Below are 19083 nucleotides of genomic sequence, written 5' to 3'. Positions count from 1 at the left end.
CTCTAGGACATATTTAACTGCTCCTTAGAGAAGGAATTGATGAGTTGATTTTCCATATAACAATAAAAATCAACATCATCCTCTATTTCTTTAGAAATAGACAATAGGTTTTTAGTAATATCAGGTGTGCATGATGTCTTATAGGTAAAGAGGTTTATTAGAAGTTCAAACTTTTGAGGAACCGACAAGTACAATTTCCAAACATGTATCATTGCTTATTTTGACTGTACTCTGTGCAATTAGGAAAATCAAATTCTTTGTGCCTGAGCATTGTAAGCGAAACGTGGAAACGAAATACATACTCTTGTTTTGAAAACAACTTAAATGTGTTGATTGCCTTCAGGTTAGTCCCAATTTAAGTAAATCCATTCACCCTTATTCAACAATGCCATTACTCTGTGCTACAACGTAAAAACATTGTAAGCTGAGGGCTTCGTTAGTGGGTCTATTATGTTATCGGTTAATGGAACCATTTCCATCACAATTTTTTCCAACGTAATGCCCTCCGTAATCAGATGAAACCACCACAAAATATTTTTTGAATTTCTGATGAGATTATGGCCCTTTTGCTTCTGCTATGGCACCATTGTTTTCAGATAAAAGGAACAATGCCAAGTTTGGTGATGAATTCTTTTTCCTCATTGCTTTCTTAGCACCATTGGCTACTACGTTTTATTTCTCTTTGTCATCCAGTCTATAGTAGTGATTTATGACATCAAATATGTAATGATGAATTTGTGTTTTTATAATTTATATTACTATTTGTACAAACAATATGCACAAAAAGTATCAATTATTCATGTTTAAAATTAAATTAACACTCATTTTTGTAATTGATCTTAACTAATAGGGTTTAACAATTTATGAACAAGCCCCACTTGATCCCCTTTAATCTAGTGGTTCATTTTTAGTGATATATCAATGGTAGAGAAGAGAGGGACCTAAAGCACAATGAAGCCCATTACAGAGAGGCCCAATCTGGATCACAAAAGGAGCATAAACCCAATCAAGGGAGAGGCTAATTTTTAAGGATAAATTTAAGTGGGCAATTGTTATTTCTTTCCTATAAAGGGTGGCACGAAATTGACTACCCAGATTTCCAAATCCTGGCTACACATTCTAGATTTCTCACATTGAGAATCTAGGATCATTCTTTATACCCCTTTCTCCACGTTGTAAAGATCCCTGAATTTATGCCCCAAACTCTGTTTTGGCAGCCTTGAGTGCAGGTTTGTTTCTTGTATCCACTCTTTTTGAATTTCAGGTTTAGTGAAAAGGTGAATCAGATCATCATATTTGGAGGAAACTAAATAAGAATGCATCATTGGCCTAAAAGGGTGAGACACCAGAGATTAATGCATTCTTGGAGGCTCCTGCCTACCACACTGAATTTTTATGGCTTGGCGAAAGCTAAGACTCAGGGCTTTCCATACCCCACAAACGGTGCTAAAAAATTTGTCATACAGCTAAAGTTATTGGATTTTTAATGAACCAAAAAAACCTGAGATCGGCCACACATTTTTTTATGCCACCATGTCAGGTTCAGGGTGCTCCTGCGGGCAAACCATGGCGCTCTCTACCAAAAAAATATTTTAAGTTATTTTAAGTCATTACTCTTTGATTTCTTAACATTAAAATATTGAAATAAATTTTCTGAGAAATATCTTTGAAGTTCTTCTCAACAAAATTTATTTCATTTCATTTGCTTAAGCAAAAAAGAAATCGTTGATTCACTTCGAGCTAGTTTTTGTTATTATCTAAAAATTTGTAAATATATAATCGCCTAGAAAAATATTCTAATTGATTTCTGGCTCTATGAGGTTCGACCCTTACTCAAATCTACATTTAATAAGGAAAAATTATAAATTTTTTGTTTAATCCAAGAATTAATGATAATGTGTGTGTGTATATATATATATATATTTTTGGCTTATCAGTGATCTACTTGGAACTCTTCCAAGATAATGCGCCTCTGTTGAATGTTAAAAAGAATCCATAAGTAGATTTACAATCCTTTAGGACTGAATAGAAACTTGAATGATTCTAACCCTGAAGATTCAGCTCAAATCCTCCATAAATTAGAAATAAACTCTTAGATGTTCTCAAGTACTTAAGTATGCATTTCCCCACAAACTAGTATTCCTCTCTTAGGTGTACCTAAAATATGGTAGTAACACTAAGAGGAACGGTGACATCTAGTCTAGTACATAGTGTTGTGTTCATGATGGATCAGATTACCAAAGCATATGTGACTTTTTCCAAAAGTTATATATCTTCAAGAGTCTTAGAAGAATGGTATGAGATGTATCTTAGATTTTTATATGATAAATATTTTGACAATGGTTTCTATGTACATATATTGGGATAACCCTAGCAAACTCCTCAATCTATCTCTATAGCTATATATTTCCGATACGTGGGTTGCTTCTCCCCAATCCTTCATGAACAAGTGATTATGATTACATTCCTATATCATTGCCAATGATTAGAACATTTTTAACATATAAAATAAAAATTGATTATGATTTCATTCAGTTGAAGGAAAGTCATGCTATTACTGATGATTAAATTCCTATATCATTGCTAATGATTAGAATATTTTTAACATATAAAATCACGAAAGTGATTATGCTCCCACAAGTCTTCTTATACACAAATTGTTCATCTTCATTATTTATCAAGTCGTAAGAACTGAATGCCTTATCAAATCTAAGATTCTGACTTCTGGATGCGTGTTTTAATCCATAAATGGATCTTTCTGACTTGCACACTTTTTTCTAGAAACTCTTTGGGTGCATAACTCTTGGGCTGTGTCATATATGCATCTTCTTCTAGATTTCCATTGGGAAAAGTAATCGTGACATTCTTTTGCCAGATCTTTTAATTATAGTGTGCATCTATAGTGAGAAGGATTTTGATCATGGGAACTGGTTATAAAGTTTCTTCCTAGTCAATTCATTTTGGGATTAAATTTTCCTTGTATGTTTCACTTTTTCCATCTGTATCGATCTTTTTTCTAGAAACTCTTTGGGTGCATAACTCTTGGGCTGTGTCATATATGCATCTTCTTCTAGATTTCCATTGGGAAAAGTAATCGTGACATTCTTTTGCCAGATCTTTTAATTATAGTGTGCATCTATAGTGAGAAGGATTTTGATCATGGGAACTGGTTATAAAGTTTCTTCCTAGTCAATTCATTTTGGGATTAAATTTTCCTTGTATGTTTCACTTTTTCCATCTGTATCGATCTTTTTATTACAGAACCACTTACACCAGATAGGTATTACACCTTCGGGTTCGTCGGCCAAGTATCATACTTGGTTTTTCTGAATGGAATAAATCTCAAAATCCTTTGCTTCTCACCGTTTTCGAGAATTGGGATCTTGAACCCCCACTTTGTAAGTTATTGGATCATCACTTTAGTGTCACGACTTGACCCATAGAGAAATGTCCAACATATTTATCAGGCTGTCTCACTAGTTCCAGCTTATAGAGCACTAGTGTATGTAATTAAACATGACCTGGAACTTTGATCTCATCCAATGGGTTAGTTGTGTTCATAATTTTAATTTCTTCCTCTAAGAGGATACCTCTTTTCAATAAAATTCTTTGCTCCTCATGGCAGTAAAAGTAGTATCTGTGTGTTTCTTTTGGATATCCCACAATTCTACATAATCCATCCATCAATTTTAGCTTTCCTAGGTCATACCTCATCATATGGGCAGGACACCTCTATACTCTAACATACATTAAATTGAGTTTCCTTCCCTTTAATATCTCATATTGTGTGGAAGTCACAGACTTTCTAGAAAAGATGTCGAATATATATTTTTGTATATGGTGTTGTTTCAAATGCATATCCCTGAAGGAGCATAAATAGCTTTGAGAATTTCATCACTGATATCACCATCTCCAACAAGGTGAAACTTATCCTCTCTGACACACCATTCATCTGTGGAGTGCGGGAAAGATCCAGTTAAGTCAGGATACATTTATCCTTCATAAACTATGTGAATTATGTACTTAGTATTCTCCTCCTCACTATGAAGTAAGAGTTTTGATACTATTTCTCCATGGTTTGTCTATTTAAGTATTATTTTTTTTTAATTTGACCGATGCTTTGGACGTTTACTTCATAAAGTATACCTATCAAAATTAAGAGAAATCATAAATCAAAGTGATGAAGAACAACCACCCTATGCTTGGATATGAATTGGAACAAATACATCAGAATGTACTTGTTCCGATATGACCTTGCATGCTCTCCCTTACATAAGAATAATGATTTAGACGGCTTAAACATAATCCAAGATTCACAAGTAATTTATGATTCAAAATCAATAGGACCCAAGTGTGCATCATTATGCAACTTTAGTAATCTTCCATTCCAACATTCTCAATTTGGCAATGCCATAGGTAGGTTGTGCTGAAACTTTTTAACTCTTCCCCAGAGAAATATCTACTTTGAGATGATAATAAGAAACATCCATTAGATATAATGTTTTTTAGCAAAGGTTATGAAACAAAAAATGTATTCTGAAAATAAATAGAGCTATTGTTATTTTGAGTGACGGTATACCCAAGTTTGTATGAGCAAGAAAGAGATAGGAGGCTCTTTATTGTGCTAGGAATATTATAGAGGTATTTTAAACACATTATATTTATAGAGGGAAGTTTGAGGCTGTGTCCCCGCAGAGGTAACTGCAACTTGTGCCATTCTCTACCCTTAGCTCCATCTCACCCTTGCTCATCGTTCTCCTACTTTATCATTTTAGAGTGTTGAATGTTTTCTGAAATTAATTCTGTTACGTCTATTTTTCTTTGTTCAAATCCCGTCTCTACCCTTCCATACATCTTTACACCCAAAAACCCCACATAAAATAAAGTTTAAATCCAAATATCGATGTCAGACAACCTCAACACTCTTAAATGGTTGAAGTAAAATTTAATTACTTAAAGTTTCATAACAACGTGCACGAAGGGAAAATACAAGAAGCGAAGAAAGTTATTGGATGAAAGCTATCATGGGGGGAACGATAGTGGGTAAAAGACTAATTTAGATGAGGGTAAATTTATCTTCAAGAGTCATATTTTGTGATTAATTCTGACTGAGTTCACACTCGTTTGATGGGCTTTTCAAAAACTCACAGGATTGAATGTTTCGTATCTTTGTCAGTTCAAACACTCGCACAAATTATTTGTTTAATGGACCTTGGAATGAATGATCCTTCCAGGCCATGAGTTCACCTTTGTAAAAAACATTCCTAAAGTGCACAGTAAGATTCACTTATTTTGTTGTAGATTCACATGTATTCACAAACTATCTTATTCGGATAGAACATGTTACAGTTGTCCTTATTTGAAACAAGGCCATGCTCTCCAACAAGTCATGAGTTTCAAAAGCAAAGCTTTCAGCTTTTCACATGTATATTTTTTTATTTGCAAAAGTATTTGTTTTTCTTAGCCATACGACTGAGTTTAAATAAATAATCGTCTCAAAGCGTTGAGTGTCTGTTCTTCAGAATAATTGCATCTTAGTTTTATTTCATTGGTTCAAAATTTTTCTAATTATTATTGTTTAATCACATGTAAAACAATGGTTTTTTCAATGGACCCTTTTTTCAAGTGGTTGCTTAGCATCTGAGTTCCCTTTTACTAGTACTTTATTACTACCTATTATACAATATAGGTACCTTGATGTTTTAAAATTGTGTGTCTTGATTTAGTTTAGATGGAACATATGCTTTAGTCTCCTTACTGAAGATGCCTTTAATTACAGTTGAAGGGGAGCAGGGATGAACATCGGGATCGTGATCAGAGGATGTCTGGCAATTAGTGTGGAGTTGTTGATTTTTTTTAATCTTCATCAAAATTAAATCGAAAACACAAAATTATGTGAATCATCATCCACTTAGACTCTTAACAAATGAAAGCATAAAAAAGTCCCAACTCCAATGGCATAAGAAAGTATGATGCCAGCCTAAACCTGCATCCACCAACAACATGAGTTCATTCTATTTACTCGTGCTGTTTTTTTCCACTTCCTATTTTCATTTCCCGCGTTCTATCTCAAAACATGACAAGTTTCGTTTTTCTCTCTAGTCTTCCCTTGATTCCTGAGTATAGTTTTTCATTGTGGTAAATACCAGTGCAATAGGACAAACAACAGACCTCTTACGTTTAACTTGATTCCTTTTTGGGGTAAGATTCTTAACTTTAACTCAACTGACACTAAAATTTCCTTTCACGAGTTATCCATGCTCACATCCCCATCCAAATATTTGATTACTCAACAATCATGACAATATTTATCAACAACTCCTGATCTTAACATTATCCACGCACATTGTCATCCGTACCTTCAATTTTCAAAGTTCTGCTCAAAGTAAAATAATGCTGATACTTTGAAAATACCATTTCTGACAAAAACCAACTCCTTAACATCTCATCGAGATTCAATCAACCCCATCGGCCGGCCATGTCCACACTGCCAGCAGCACCATCACATGCCCGCCTGGGCCTCCCCTCCTCAACCAAGGACGAGCAGCGATGGCAGAATGTTCTCTGTCCTCTGGTCGACACCTGCTGCCACACCCACCACGTCAAAGAACTCCATGCCCTCACCTTAAGAAGTGCATCCTCTGCCATCAAAGTCTTGGTCTTCATCCACTCTGACATCTTCGTTGCCAACAGTCTGGTCAACCTCCTCAGCTCTTGCGGCAAGGCTGGGTCTTAGACGGGATCAGGGGTCTCGTGGAATGCCATCATCGAGGTGGGCTCAGTTGGCGGCAATGGTCAGGGTCCATAGTATCGAGCTGTGGCTCGATCATCATGGCTGCATGGTTGATCTCCTGGCATGGCTCAGCTGGTCCAGGAAGCCCTGGAGCTCGTTACATAGATGTCGCTCAAGCCCGACACGATTATCTGGAGGAGGCTGGACGCCTGCTAGAAGGCCGGGCTCAAGCTGGGGGAATTGACAGCCTCCCGGGTTTTAACAGCAGAGGAAGACGAGCTGGAGCAGCCGTGACAGCGGAGGTTAAATTATCCTGTCTCGCTTCTAAGCCTCTGCGAAGAGATCAGACAACGTTGGCTTGGAGAGGAAGATGATGAGCGAGAAGGGGGTCAGAAAGGAACCCGGTTGCACTTCAATTGAGGTTGGAGGAGTCATGCATGAATTTCTCCCAGACTAGAGCAAATGCATACGCTCAACAAAGGAGTTGAGCAGCCAGCTCACAAGGGCTTCTCCGCAACCCACGAAACAGCCAGAATTCCCCTTCACAGAGTAGAAGGGAAATTGAAAGAGATGAAGCAGCTCTCTGACAGAATGCCTGACCAGAGAAGCCCCAGTCACGCGGCTCCTCCGCCCCCAACCAGTTATAATATCAATTCTCGTTGGCCCAATTCCAGAGTCGAGCGACTGCCTTCGGAACCAGGCCATGGTCCTCGACAGGGCGACTATCGCCGTCCCCTCGGACATTACGTGAAGGTTTATGGCCCAGTAAGAAGACTTCTTCTGCCTCACCAGCTCCGGGTAGACATTCCTCAGCGCAGCAGCATCCCAGACCGATCCAGCTTCCTCTCTGAGACCAGTCTTTTGGAGAAAGTCAACCATGGAGTCAACTATTCCCCTCCTGCTTTCTCTATCCTCCCCACGCATTAAATCAAGAAATGTGCCAGCGTGGTCTTTCACATTATTCCCCCCTGGTTCAGCTTCCGGTAAGGAGAGAAGGAATTTGTGGGCTGGGTGGCCGGTTAAGCCCATCATCTCATAGCAGTGCTTCTTATGGGACTCAGTCTCCAGGCAGCAGCTGAGCAGAAGAGTGAAGGTCTGAAGGGAGGGTTCCAGGCCCAAAGCCACCATGCCCATGAGAACATCACGCGCTTCTGAGAATCTATTAGTCCTGAGAAAGGCGCTGAGCAGAGAATTGCAGGTGGGCACGTTGGGCCGCAGCCCAGCAGCAAGCATGGCCTGATACCAGGCCCAGGCCTTGTCGGCAAACCCAGCCTTACCGCACATGTCCACCAGAAGGCCGTAAGCGAGCTCGTCCGGCACAAGCTCAGCCTTCATCTCCATGAAAAAGGCCTCAGCTTCTTCGATTCGCCCCCCATAGCCAAGAACCTCCATAAGAATGCAGTAGGTGACCTTATCAGGCCTGAAACCAGCAGCCCGCATGATTCGATAAAGGCCCAGTGCATTAGCATGGTTACATGCCTTGGCATGGAGAGCAATCATGATGTTGTAGGTGACCAGGTTGGGAGAGCAACCCTGTCTCACCATCTCTCCAAACAGCTGGTCAGCGAGAGAGAGATGCCCGGCTTTCCCAAGGCAGTTGATCATCACGCTGTAGGTGAAGGTGTCTGGAGAAAGTCGAGACTCCTGCATGGTTTTATACAGATGCATGGCCTCTTCGAGATAACCTGCTTTAGCAAGGATGTCGATCAGAGTACAGTAAGTGACTCGGTCTGGATGGCAGCCAACTTCATGCATCTGCTGCAGCACGTTGACCGCCTCGTCTATGCGGTGAGCCTGTCCGTAGCCGTGAATAAGACGATTATAAGTCACAACATTCGGTGTGCAGCCGCTTGTCCCCATTTCTTCAAGGAGGTCTTTGATGGCAGTGAATTGCCTTGCACGGCCAAGGACGCCGATCATGGTGGTGTAAGTGTAGTCGTCATGCTTGAATCCCGGCTGCTGCTTCAGCCAGTGGAAGAAGCCCAAAGCTACAGAGTGATCACTGAGGAGCTTGAGTACTTGGTTTGCCTGGAACGGGTTTAACTTGTGGGGAATCCTGTGTAATATCTCTTCAACCGAAGGTCCCCATTTCAACTGTTGCAGAGTGTGCTGATAAAGCTCGATGACACGGCGGCCGCTTCCTTTCATAGGCTCATAACTAGCCGTGTCTGGTCTTGATTCTCTGATTGATTTTTCATCCTGGCAAGTGTTGCATGGCTGACAAGCAGAAGAAGTTGAACTGATTTTTCTGGGGTTCTTACGATTGGAAGATTTCCTGCTGGCGGGGGCACAAGAATTAGAAGCAATTATGCCCTCCGTTTGAAGAAGACCACCATAGTTTGGTGTTTTAACATCCTCATCCCTTGTCTCTGACGATTCAGCTGTAGGATAACTAGCGTTAACAGATTCCCCACCGCTTGTGTTTTCAGAACCTCTAATACTGTGTTGTTGATTTGCCTTCTTGATCGAGTTGCTATGAGATAGAGCAGCTTCAATTGCAGGGGTCAACTTTGGAGAACCTGTTCTTTTTGTACCATCCGAGATTAGAAATGATTTGTCCTGATTACGCAAGTACTTCTTAGCTTTCGTTTGTTTGCCTGAAATGTTACATTCGTCATCAGCGCTTCCAAGCCTTGAGCCATTAAGAATGAAGGTCCTTGAGCACTGAGAAAGAGCCCCCAGTTGCTTTGTCCTTATCATTGTCTGCGCGTTGATGAAATGGGGAAATCAAATGTTGATCCCCAAGATAGGTAATTTCTAGAATACCAGGGAAATCGCTCAGAGTAGGTACATGGCTCAGAAAAAATGCAAAAAATGAAAAAAAGCCTTAATTTTAAAATTAATCTCAAAAACAGTAAAACAGTGCAAAAATTTTCGACAGGGGGGATGGAAGTGCAGCAAAGAAAAGGCATGGATGAAAGGCCGTCGTTTTCAAGCAACCGGAAAAATTTGAAGCTGATTAACCATAATCTAGTCAAAGTGCGAATGGAATCCTCACCACGAATAATAATCAATTTGTGGTTGGAAGAACTCTCAAATCTTCAAAGACCGTCGCTGACAACTAGCCCCCACGCCGACTACCTTCGCTGATGGATAACTCTACAACCGAGCAATCACCGACGTATAAGAACATAAGACTTGTAAAGTTAGTCGTCTTGAGAGAAAATCTGAAAAAAACAGTAGAAATTAGGATGCAAGAGAAAAAAAATAAGATGAAAGATCAGCGAGTAGAAAAACTCAAGAAGCCAACAGAAGGAATAAAGGAAAAGACTCTATCACATTGCTGAACAGGGGGACGACATGACTTTCTTCTAGACAAAGAGTTTGAAAACTACCAGCAATTTACTTGATTTCCCGACTCAAGTAGAAGATGAAACCAATCGACTGAACAAAAGTTTGACAAAGCATGTCATTGATTCCCATGCAATCGTCAAATTCATAACAACAGAAATAAAAAAAATCTTAATGAAAAACCAAGTGGGAAGACATTAGTTACACCAAACTGTGACCAGGCCTTTTTTACTCGCCGAAAAAATCGGGCGAAACTTGAAATGTTCGTAAGAACATCGAAGAAATGAACAAATCAAGCTAGTTTCATATCTTTTTCCTCACGCTCATGAGTTGATGTCCAGCAGAAGCGACAACACAGACACAGGCATGGGACTAAAAATCGATCCTTTCATCACCGATACTTAAAACCAGGGCCTAAAACAACGATTTTAACTAAACTGCATACATTCGTTGAACGTACTACAGTGCATTGCAACGATACACATAAGAAAAAGGACTTGGGTAACCAAAAAAATTTAGATTTTTCAGAGAAAAACAACTAAACGAGTGCACAAACTCCTTCCCAGGATGCAAGACGCACGATAAGAAAAGATTGAGGGAGTAAAGCCACGACGGAGAGACAAAACTGAGTGAAAGATCAGATATGAACCAGGAGAGAGTCGCGGCGACGACGCCGATCGATCGCCTCTTCCCTCCGACGAAGAATCAAACGAGTATCGAAATGGCGAGTACAAGCTTTATATAGTCCGAAGTGAATTTATAGTCAAGGAAAATCAGTCAGCTGGGCTCTGAAAGTTCGACATCGCCTGAGACCACCGGATCTTAAATGGATGACGTGTCAAATAACGATTGGTAGATATCTCTTTCGGTGCCCATCAAGATGTACCTGGAGTCCAAGACGAGCCACAGTCTTGCTGCCCAAGCAAACAATCCAGGGAGTAGGGAACGGCACGTCCCGTCACACGTGACGTTCCGGGGCGTCACGGAAGGAATGACTAAACTTTCATCACGTCGCCGTCCCGTCTTGCGTCCCAGTGTATGGAGAAAATACCGTTATGTTGTCATCATGCATCCCTCCGTGCAGCGTCACGTCGCATCCCCGTCACATGTGACGTGAAAAAAACCCTAAAAAAATTATTTTCAATTATTAGGGAAATTCAGAGGACAGAATCAGAGGGGTATATCTCCAAATATTTATCGGTGGCGTCGGTTTGCATGTGCACAAAAAAGGGACTTCTGTGCAAAATGAAAAGAAATCGAGATAACGACGCCACATGGCGAAATCCCGACCGTCAGAAAGCTTAAAAAATAATTATTTTAATATGTATTTTCTGCCCGTTTTTACTTTTTTTTAAATCTGTCACGGTCGTCATCCTTGACAGCCATTCCGTCATGTCACAAGTCCGAGGCACCCCGTCACCGTCACATCCCCGACATGATCAATCCATCATCCATTATTGTCAGCGTCACGGACCCCTAATTCCGTCACCGTCACCATCATGTCATCCGTCACGTTTCCGTCACGGCGACACGTGTCGTGATGGATGATGTCTGCCAATCCCTACCGGCGACATGTGGCAGCATCGGGAATGAGAGGGAGAGCGGGCGCACCCGGCAACGGCGGTGCCACTAGCGGTAAATAGACAGCGACAGCCGCAATGACCTAATATAGAGTGAAGTAGACAAGGCAACAAAATCAAGTTTTTTTAGAAAAAAAAGAGAATAAGTTTGAAAATAAAAGACAATAAGCTTGCAACATGGTAGATAGACACGAGTCTGCTTAAGGGAAGGGGGGGGGGGGTTGATGCCTTGGCAGTTGGCATGGTAGCCACTAAAAGATGAAACACAAAATTCACTGCTGTCTACATCAAGGGTAGTAAGCTGAATTACCGGGCCCATATGGGCCGGCCAGAGAGCCCTGGTAGACGTCTACGTCGTCCGACGCAGTGTGATCGGGAATGAAAGGGAGAGCACGCGTACCCGGAAACAGCGGTATACAGTGAAGTAGACAAGGTGAAAAAATCCAATTTTTTTTTTTAAAATGGTAAGTTCGAAAAGAAAAGACAATGAGCTTGCGATGTGGTGGATAGACACAAGCCGGCTACAGGTGGGGGCCGAAGCCTTGCCAATTGGCATAGTAGCCACTACAAGATGATATACAAAATTCACCATTGTCTACATCAAGGGCAGTAAGTCAAGATACCAGGCCAATATGGGCCGGCCAGAGAGCCCCCTCGGAGCCAACATGATCGAGAATGAAAGGGAGTGCTGGTGTATGCGGCAACAGCGGCAATGACCCATTATAGAGTGAAGTAGACAAGTTAACAAAATCAAGTTTTTTTGGAATAAGCTTGCAGCGTGACGTGGTGGATAGACACGACCCTGCTACAGAGAAGGGGGTTCCGAGGTCTTGGCAATTAGCATGGCAGCCACAAAAAAATTCACCACTGTCTACATCAAGGGGGAGTAACCAGGCCAATATGGGCGGGCTGCAGAAGCCCCCGGCGCCAGCGTGATTGGAAACGCGTGCGCGCGCGAGAGAGAGAGAGAGAGAGAGAGAGAGAGAGAGAGAGAGAGAGAGAGAGAGAGAGCAAAGCAGACAAGGCTACAAAAATCAAGTTTTTTTAAGGAAAAATAAAAGAGAATAAGTTCAAAAAGAAAAGACAACAAGCTTGCAACGTGGTGAATAGACATGAGCCAGCTACAGGCAGGGGGGGTGGATACCTTGCCAATTGCCACTACAAGATGATATACAAAATTCAGTAATTCACCACTGTCTACATCAACGGGGAAGCAAGCCAAGTTACCAGGCCAATCAATACGAGCCTTAGAGAGCCAGGGAACCAGTAATTACACATAGTTCTGTTTTTTGTGCGAATTGTTATGTTGGCTTTGTGCGAATTTTGTCCTAGTTTTGTGCGAACGTGCAAATTTTGTTCGTTTTTTGAAGAAAAAAAAAAAGAACAGACCAAAGAACAAGGCCCTGTGCGGTTCTTTTGTGCGAGCTTTTGGTTCGTTTAAAACGAACAGAACAACATGACCATGTCTGCTAGTAGTCCAGCGTGATCAGGAATGAGGGGGAGAGCGGGCGGCGACGGCGGCGGCGCCGCCGGCAGCAAATGGGCGGCGACGGCGGCGATGGTGTGGATCCAGTGCACGAGCGGCGCTTCCTACTGCTTCGGCATCTACTCGCCTCTGCTCAAATCCTCGCAGGGCTACGATCAATCCACGCTCGACTCGGTCGCCCTGTTCAAGGACATCGGCGCCAACTTCGGCCTTCTCTCCGGCCTGCTCTACACCCGCGCCATCTCCTCTCGGGACGCCCGCGCCGGGCCGTGGCTCGTCCACGCGGCCGGCGCGGCTCAGTGCCTCGCCGGGTACCTCCCGATGTGGCTCGCCGTCTCCGGGATCGCCCCTCGCCCGCCCGTCCCTCTCATGTGCCTCTACATGTTCCTCGCGGCTCACGCCCAGACCTTCTTCAACACCGCCAATGTCGTCACCGCCGTGCATAATTTCCCCAGCAATCGGGGGACCGTCGTCGGGATTATGAAGGCACGGGTCTCTTGATTCTTGGTTGATCGTATGCTTTTCTGGGTTTCTGGATTTTGCTCGTTTGGAGCCGAATTTTCATCTAGTATTCCTCAAGCAAAATTTTCTCAAGATTTAATTATTGTATTTTCCGATTTGCTGCTGGTTGATTTCAACTTGGGAACCGTCGTCGGGATTATGAAGGCACGGGTCTCTTGATTCATGGTTGATCGTATGCTTTTCTGGGTTTCTGGATTTTTGGAACCGAATTTTCATCTGGGTTATGAGTTTTGGGTTGCGCTGTACTCCTCAAGCAAATTTTTTTGAAGATTTGGGGATTGCATTGTCCGATTTGCTGCTGTTTAATTTCAACTTGGGTACCGTCGTCGGGATTATGAAGGCACGGGTCTCTTGATTCATGGTTGATCGTATGCTTTTCTGGGTTTCTGGATTTTACTCGTTTGGAACCGAATGATCTGGGTTGCGATTTTTCGTCCGCTGTTGTACTCCTCGGGCAAACTTTTCTCGAGATTTGGGGATTGCAATGTCAGATTTGTTGCTGCTTGATTTCAATTTGTGACTAGTTTTGGCGTGACCGATTATGAAGGCACGGGTCTCTTGATTCGTGGTTGATCGTATGCTTTTGTGGGTTTCTGGATTTTATTCGTTTGTAACCGAATTTTCATCTAGTTTGCGCTGTTGTACTCGAGCAAAATTTTCTCGATATTTGGGGGGAGCTAAATTTTCTCAAGATTTGGGGATTGCATTGTCCGATTTGCTGCTGTTTAATTTCAACTTGGGTACCGTCGTCGGGATTATGAAGGCACGGGTCTCTTGATTCATGGTTGATCGTATGCTTTTCTGGGTTTCTGGATTTTACTCGTTTGGAACCGAATGATCTGGGTTGCGATTTTTCGTCCGCTGTTGTACTCCTCGGGCAAACTTTTCTCGAGATTTGGGGATTGCAATGTCAGATTTGTTGCTGCTTGATTTCAATTTGTGACTAGTTTTGGCGTGACCGATTATGAAGGCACGGGTCTCTTGATTCGTGGTTGATCGTATGCTTTTGTGGGTTTCTGGATTTTATTCGTTTGTAACCGAATTTTCATCTAGTTTGCGCTGTTGTACTCGAGCAAAATTTTCTCGATATTTGGGGGGAGCTAAATTTTCTCAAGATTTGGGGATTGCATTGTCCGATTTGCTGCTGTTTAATTTCAACTTGGGTACCGTCGTCGGGATTATGAAGGCACGGGTCTCTTGATTCATGGTTGATCGTATGCTTTTCTGGGTTTCTGGATTTTACTCGTTTGGAACCGAATGATCTGGGTTGCGATTTTTCCGCTGTTGTACTCCTCGCAAACTTTTCTCGAGATTTGGGATTGCAATGTCAGATTTGTTGCTGCTTGATTTCAATTTGTGACTAGTTTTGGCGTGACCGATTATGAAGGCACGGGTCTCTTGATTCGTGGTTGATCGTATGCTTTTGTGGGTTTCTGGATTTTATTCGTTTGTAACCGAATTTTCATCTAGTTTGCGCTGTTGTACTCGAGCAAAATTTTCTCGATATTTGGGGGGAGCTAAATTTTCTCAAGATTTGGGGATTGCATTGTCCGATTTGCTGCTGTTTAATTTCAACTTGGGTACCGTCGTCGGGATTATGAAGGCACGGGTCTCTTGATTCATGGTTGATCGTATGCTTTTCTGGGTTTCTGGATTTTACTCGTTTGGAACCGAATGATCTGGGTTGCGATTTTTCGTCCGCTGTTGTACTCCTCGGGCAAACTTTTCTCGAGATTTGGGGATTGCAATGTCAGATTTGTTGCTGCTTGATTTCAATTTGTGACTAGTTTTGGCGTGACCGATTATGAAGGCACGGGTCTCTTGATTCGTGGTTGATCGTATGCTTTTGTGGGTTTCTGGATTTTATAACTTAAACCGAATTTTCATCTAGTTTGCGCTTGTTGTACTTGAGCAAAATTTTCGATATTTGGGGAGCTAAATTTTCTCGAGATTTGGGGATTGCATAGTCCGATTTGCTGCTGTTTAATTTCAACTTGGGTACCGGGATTATGAAGGCACGGGTCTCTTGATTCATGGTTGATCGATGCTTTTCTGGGTTTCTGGATTTTACTCGTTTGGAACCGAATGATCTGGGTTGCGATTGTCCGCTGTTGTACTCTCGGGCAAACTTTTCCGAGATTTGGGATTGCAATGTCAGATTTGTTGCTGCTTGATTTCAATTTGTGACTAGTTTTGGCGTGACCGATTATGAAGGCACGGGTCTCTTGATTCGTGGTTGATCGTATGCTTTTGTGGGTTTCTGGATTTTATTCGTTTGTAACCGAATTTTCATCTAGTTTGCTTGTTGTACTCGAGCAAAATTTTCGATATTTGGGAGCTAAATTTTCTCGAGATTTGGGGATTGCATAGTCCGATTTGCTGCTGTTTAATTTCAACTTGGGTACCATTGCCGGGATTATGAAGGCACGGGTCTCTTGATTCATGGTTGATCGTATGCTTTTCTGGGTTTCTGGATTTTACTCGTTTGGAACCGAATGATCTGGGTTGCGATTTTTCGTCCGCTGTTGTACCTCGGGCAAACTTTTCGAGATTTGGGATTGCAATGTCAGATTTGTTGCTGCTTGATTTCAATTTGTGACTAGTTTTGGCGTGACCGATTATGAAGGCACGGGTCTCTTGATTCGTGGTTGATCGATGCTTTTGTGGGTTTCTGGATTTTATTCGTTGTAACCGAATTTTCATCTAGTTTGCGCTGTTGTACTCGAGCAAAATTTTCTCGATATTTGGGGGGAGCTAAATTTTCTCAAGATTTGGGGATTGCATTGTCCGATTTGCTGTTTAATTTCAACTTGGGTACCGCTGTCGGGATTATGAAGGCACGGGTCTCTTGATTCATGGTTGATCGTATGCTTTTCTGGGTTTCTGGATTTTACTCGTTTGGAACCGAATGATCTGGGTTGCGATTTTTCGTCCGCTGTTGTACTCCTCGGGCAAACTTTTCTCGAGATTTGGGGATTGCAATGTCAGATTTGTTGCTGCTTGATTTCAATTTGTGACTAGTTTTGGCGTGACCGATTATGAAGGCACGGGTCTCTTGATTCGTGGTTGATCGTATGCTTTTGTGGGTTTCTGGATTTTATTCGTTTGTAACCGAATTTTCATCTAGTTTGCGCTGTTGTACTCGAGCAAAATTTTCTCGATATTTGGGGGGAGCTAAATTTTCTCAAGATTTGGGGATTGCATTGTCCGATTTGCTGCTGTTTAATTTCAACTTGTGACTAGTTTTGGCTTGACCGTCGTCTGGATTATGAAGGCACGGGTCTCTTGATTCGTGGTTGATCGTATGCTTTTTTGGGTTTCTAGAATTTACTCGTTTGGAACCGAATTTTCATTTGGGTTGAGATTTTTCTTCGCCGAGAATCATGTCCGCTGTAGTACTCTTCGTGCCAAATATCTCAAGATTTGGGGATTAAGAGATTCTATAGTCCAATTTGCTGCTGCTTAATATCAATTTGTATCGTCGGTGTGCTGAAGAGAAGCATTTAGCATTGAAAAATAATCATTGCAATCAAATATTACTTGATATTTTGGGATTATGAAGGCACGAGTTTCTTGATTCTCGGTTGATCGTATCCTTTTTGGGTTTCTAAATTACACTCATTTGGAACCGAATTTCTATTCCAGTTGCGATTTTTCTTCACCAAGAATCATGTCCGCTGAAATTTCTTCACCAATTTTTTGCTGCCCTGACTATTTTTACCATTGAAAAAATAGCCAGTGCAGTGAAATACTAATTGAGATTTTGGGTTTCTAACCGGAACCGGTGACATTGCTATAATGATGATAAACTTGCATGTTCTTGTTTGGGCAGGGATTTCTGGGCCTCAGCGGAGCGATCCTGATCCAAATCTACAGAACACTCTACGGGGGAAAAGCAGGGGACTTCCTCCTGATGCTGGCAATCCTGCCGACCTTGCTCCCAATCCTGCTAATGTTCTTGGTAAAAATCCTCCCCCGGCCGAGCCCAGACGACAACCAAGTCCTGGACGGCTTCTCCATTGTCTCCCTCCTTGTAGCCAGCTACCTGACCTTCATCATAATCTGGGAAAACCTTCAACCCCTGAGCCTAGCCGCCCGCCTCGCAGCCTTCTTCTTCCTCCTCCTCCTCCTCGTCTCGCCTCTCCTCTTCGCCATTTCCACAAAGAAAACCAGCAAAACCCGGCTAAAAGAGGAAAGAACCCCACTGAGAGAAGACCCCAGCGAGGAGGAGCAAGAAGCGGAGAAGCCGAGAGTCAGCAGTCAGGACACTGACTTGGTCGGCGCACTGGGCTCGGTCAACTTCTGGTTGCTGTTCCTAGCCATGGCCTGTGGGATGGGCTCGGGGCTAGCCACGGTCAACAACATAACCCAGGTGGGCGGCTCGCTGGGCTACACCACGGGCCAGACTGGCGGGCTGGTCTCGCTCTGGAGCATCTGGAACTTCCTGGGCCGGTTCGGTGGGGGGTTCCTTTCGGACCTGGGCCTGCAGCGGTTCGGCTGGGGGCGGCCCCTGTTCATGACCATCACGCTAGCCACCATGGCGCTAGGCCATGGCGTGATTGCATCCGGTGCTGTCGGGTCGCTCTACGCCGGCTCGGTGCTGGTGGGGGTCTGCTATGGCTGCCAGTGGTCTCTCATGCCGGCTGTCACGTCAGAGATCTTCGGAGTTCTTCACATGGGGACCATCTTCAACGTGGTGGCCGCAGCGAGCCCGGTCGGTTCGTATCTGCTGTCGGTGCGGCTGATTGGGTACGTGTATGATCGAGAGGCCGCCGGGGAGAAGACTTGTCTTGGCGTTCACTGCTTCCGCTTCTCGTTTATGGTCATGGCTGGTGCCGCTGCCTTGGGCGCCGCCGCCTCCGCCACGCTCTTCATCCGCACCCGCAGGTTCTACCACAGCGTTGTTTTTGAGGGCCTTCGACGCGGAGCCTCTTCGTAAATACATACCGTTGCAGTTCCAGATCGTCCAGGACATCCGGATATTTCAGCTTTGTCTGAATCGTCCCGTCCAGGGATTCGTCCATTAAAGAAACAAGTCGTCCACATCCCAACTTTGCCAGTTTTGTCCTGTCTGGAGAAAAACTGCCATGTCCCTTGTCCTGGTCGAAAAAAATCACGTTGTAAAATTTTAATATTCTTTTTAAGTTTTTAGGGAAATATGGAGGAGAGAGAAAGGGGGGGACATATGTACAATTTCTTTTGGGCGGGGTCGGTTTGTGCACGTTTAAAAAAGCAGGCACAATGTCAAGGAATTGATTAAGCCATGCCACTTGGCAAGATCTCTACTGTCGGCAGCGAATCCGATGGATTTTGATCCATCCCCTACTGTCCATCGTCTGAGACGTCTGGAGGGGATGGTTTTTCTGTCCAACGATTAGAAAACCGTCCTGTCCATTCGTCTCGGGACGAATTTTTTCGTCCTGGGACAAAAAAACCATTCCATTGGCGTCCCTGCACTATACATACCGTTA

At 42.9% G+C, this 19083-nt stretch overlaps 2 protein-coding genes across 8 annotated transcripts; one reads left to right on the top strand and one right to left on the bottom strand.

Annotated features, from left to right (window-relative positions):
• Positions 1 to 6296: 6296 nt before the first annotated feature.
• Positions 6297 to 10746, bottom strand: LOC144701931 (pentatricopeptide repeat-containing protein At1g74750-like). 4 transcript variants are annotated; one of them, XM_078573756.1, is made up of 3 exons: positions 10674 to 10746; positions 9732 to 9900; positions 6297 to 9490 (listed from the first exon to the last, which is right to left on the bottom strand). In XM_078573756.1, the coding sequence occupies exon 3, from the start codon at positions 9431 to 9433 to the stop codon at positions 7187 to 7189; it is 2247 nt and encodes a 748-aa protein (XP_078429882.1). In that variant the 5' UTR covers positions 9434 to 9490; positions 9732 to 9900; positions 10674 to 10746; the 3' UTR covers positions 6297 to 7186. The 4 variants fall into 4 exon arrangements, with proteins under 4 accessions (XP_078429882.1, XP_078429881.1, XP_078429884.1 ...); XM_078573755.1 differs by having other exon boundaries at positions 6297 to 9436; XM_078573758.1 differs by having other exon boundaries at positions 9732 to 9832.
• Positions 10747 to 13039: 2293 nt separating this feature from the next.
• On the top strand, positions 13040 to 18769 carry LOC144701930 (protein NUCLEAR FUSION DEFECTIVE 4-like). 4 transcript variants are annotated; one of them, XM_078573751.1, is made up of 2 exons: positions 13040 to 13576; positions 17445 to 18769. In XM_078573751.1, exons 1-2 carry the CDS (start codon positions 13097 to 13099, stop codon positions 18549 to 18551), a joined length of 1587 nt encoding a protein of 528 aa, XP_078429877.1. In that variant the 5' UTR covers positions 13040 to 13096; the 3' UTR covers positions 18552 to 18769. The 4 variants fall into 4 exon arrangements, with proteins under 4 accessions (XP_078429877.1, XP_078429878.1, XP_078429879.1 ...); XM_078573752.1 differs by lacking the exon at positions 13040 to 13576 and adding an exon at positions 14965 to 15215; XM_078573753.1 differs by lacking the exon at positions 13040 to 13576 and adding an exon at positions 16441 to 16449.
• Positions 18770 to 19083: the final 314 nt, after the last annotated feature.

Source organism: Wolffia australiana, chromosome 4 (assembly GCF_029677425.1).
Source record: "Wolffia australiana isolate 7733 chromosome 4, ASM2967742v1".
NCBI lineage: Eukaryota > Viridiplantae > Streptophyta > Magnoliopsida > Alismatales > Araceae > Wolffia > Wolffia australiana.
This window is presented reverse-complemented; position numbering and strand designations above follow the sequence as displayed.

Excerpts from the sequence above, each read along its gene's own strand:
- LOC144701931 (XM_078573756.1), bottom strand. The coding sequence starts at position 9,433 with ATGATAAGGACAAAGCAACTGGGGGCTCTTTCTCAGTGCTCAAGGACC.
- LOC144701930 (XM_078573751.1), top strand. The coding sequence starts at position 13,097 with ATGAGGGGGAGAGCGGGCGGCGACGGCGGCGGCGCCGCCGGCAGCAAA. Across the intron at positions 13,577-17,444 it reads CCGTCGTCGGGATTATGAAG|GGATTTCTGGGCCTCAGCGG; the intron begins GCACGGGTCTCT and ends TTGTTTGGGCAG.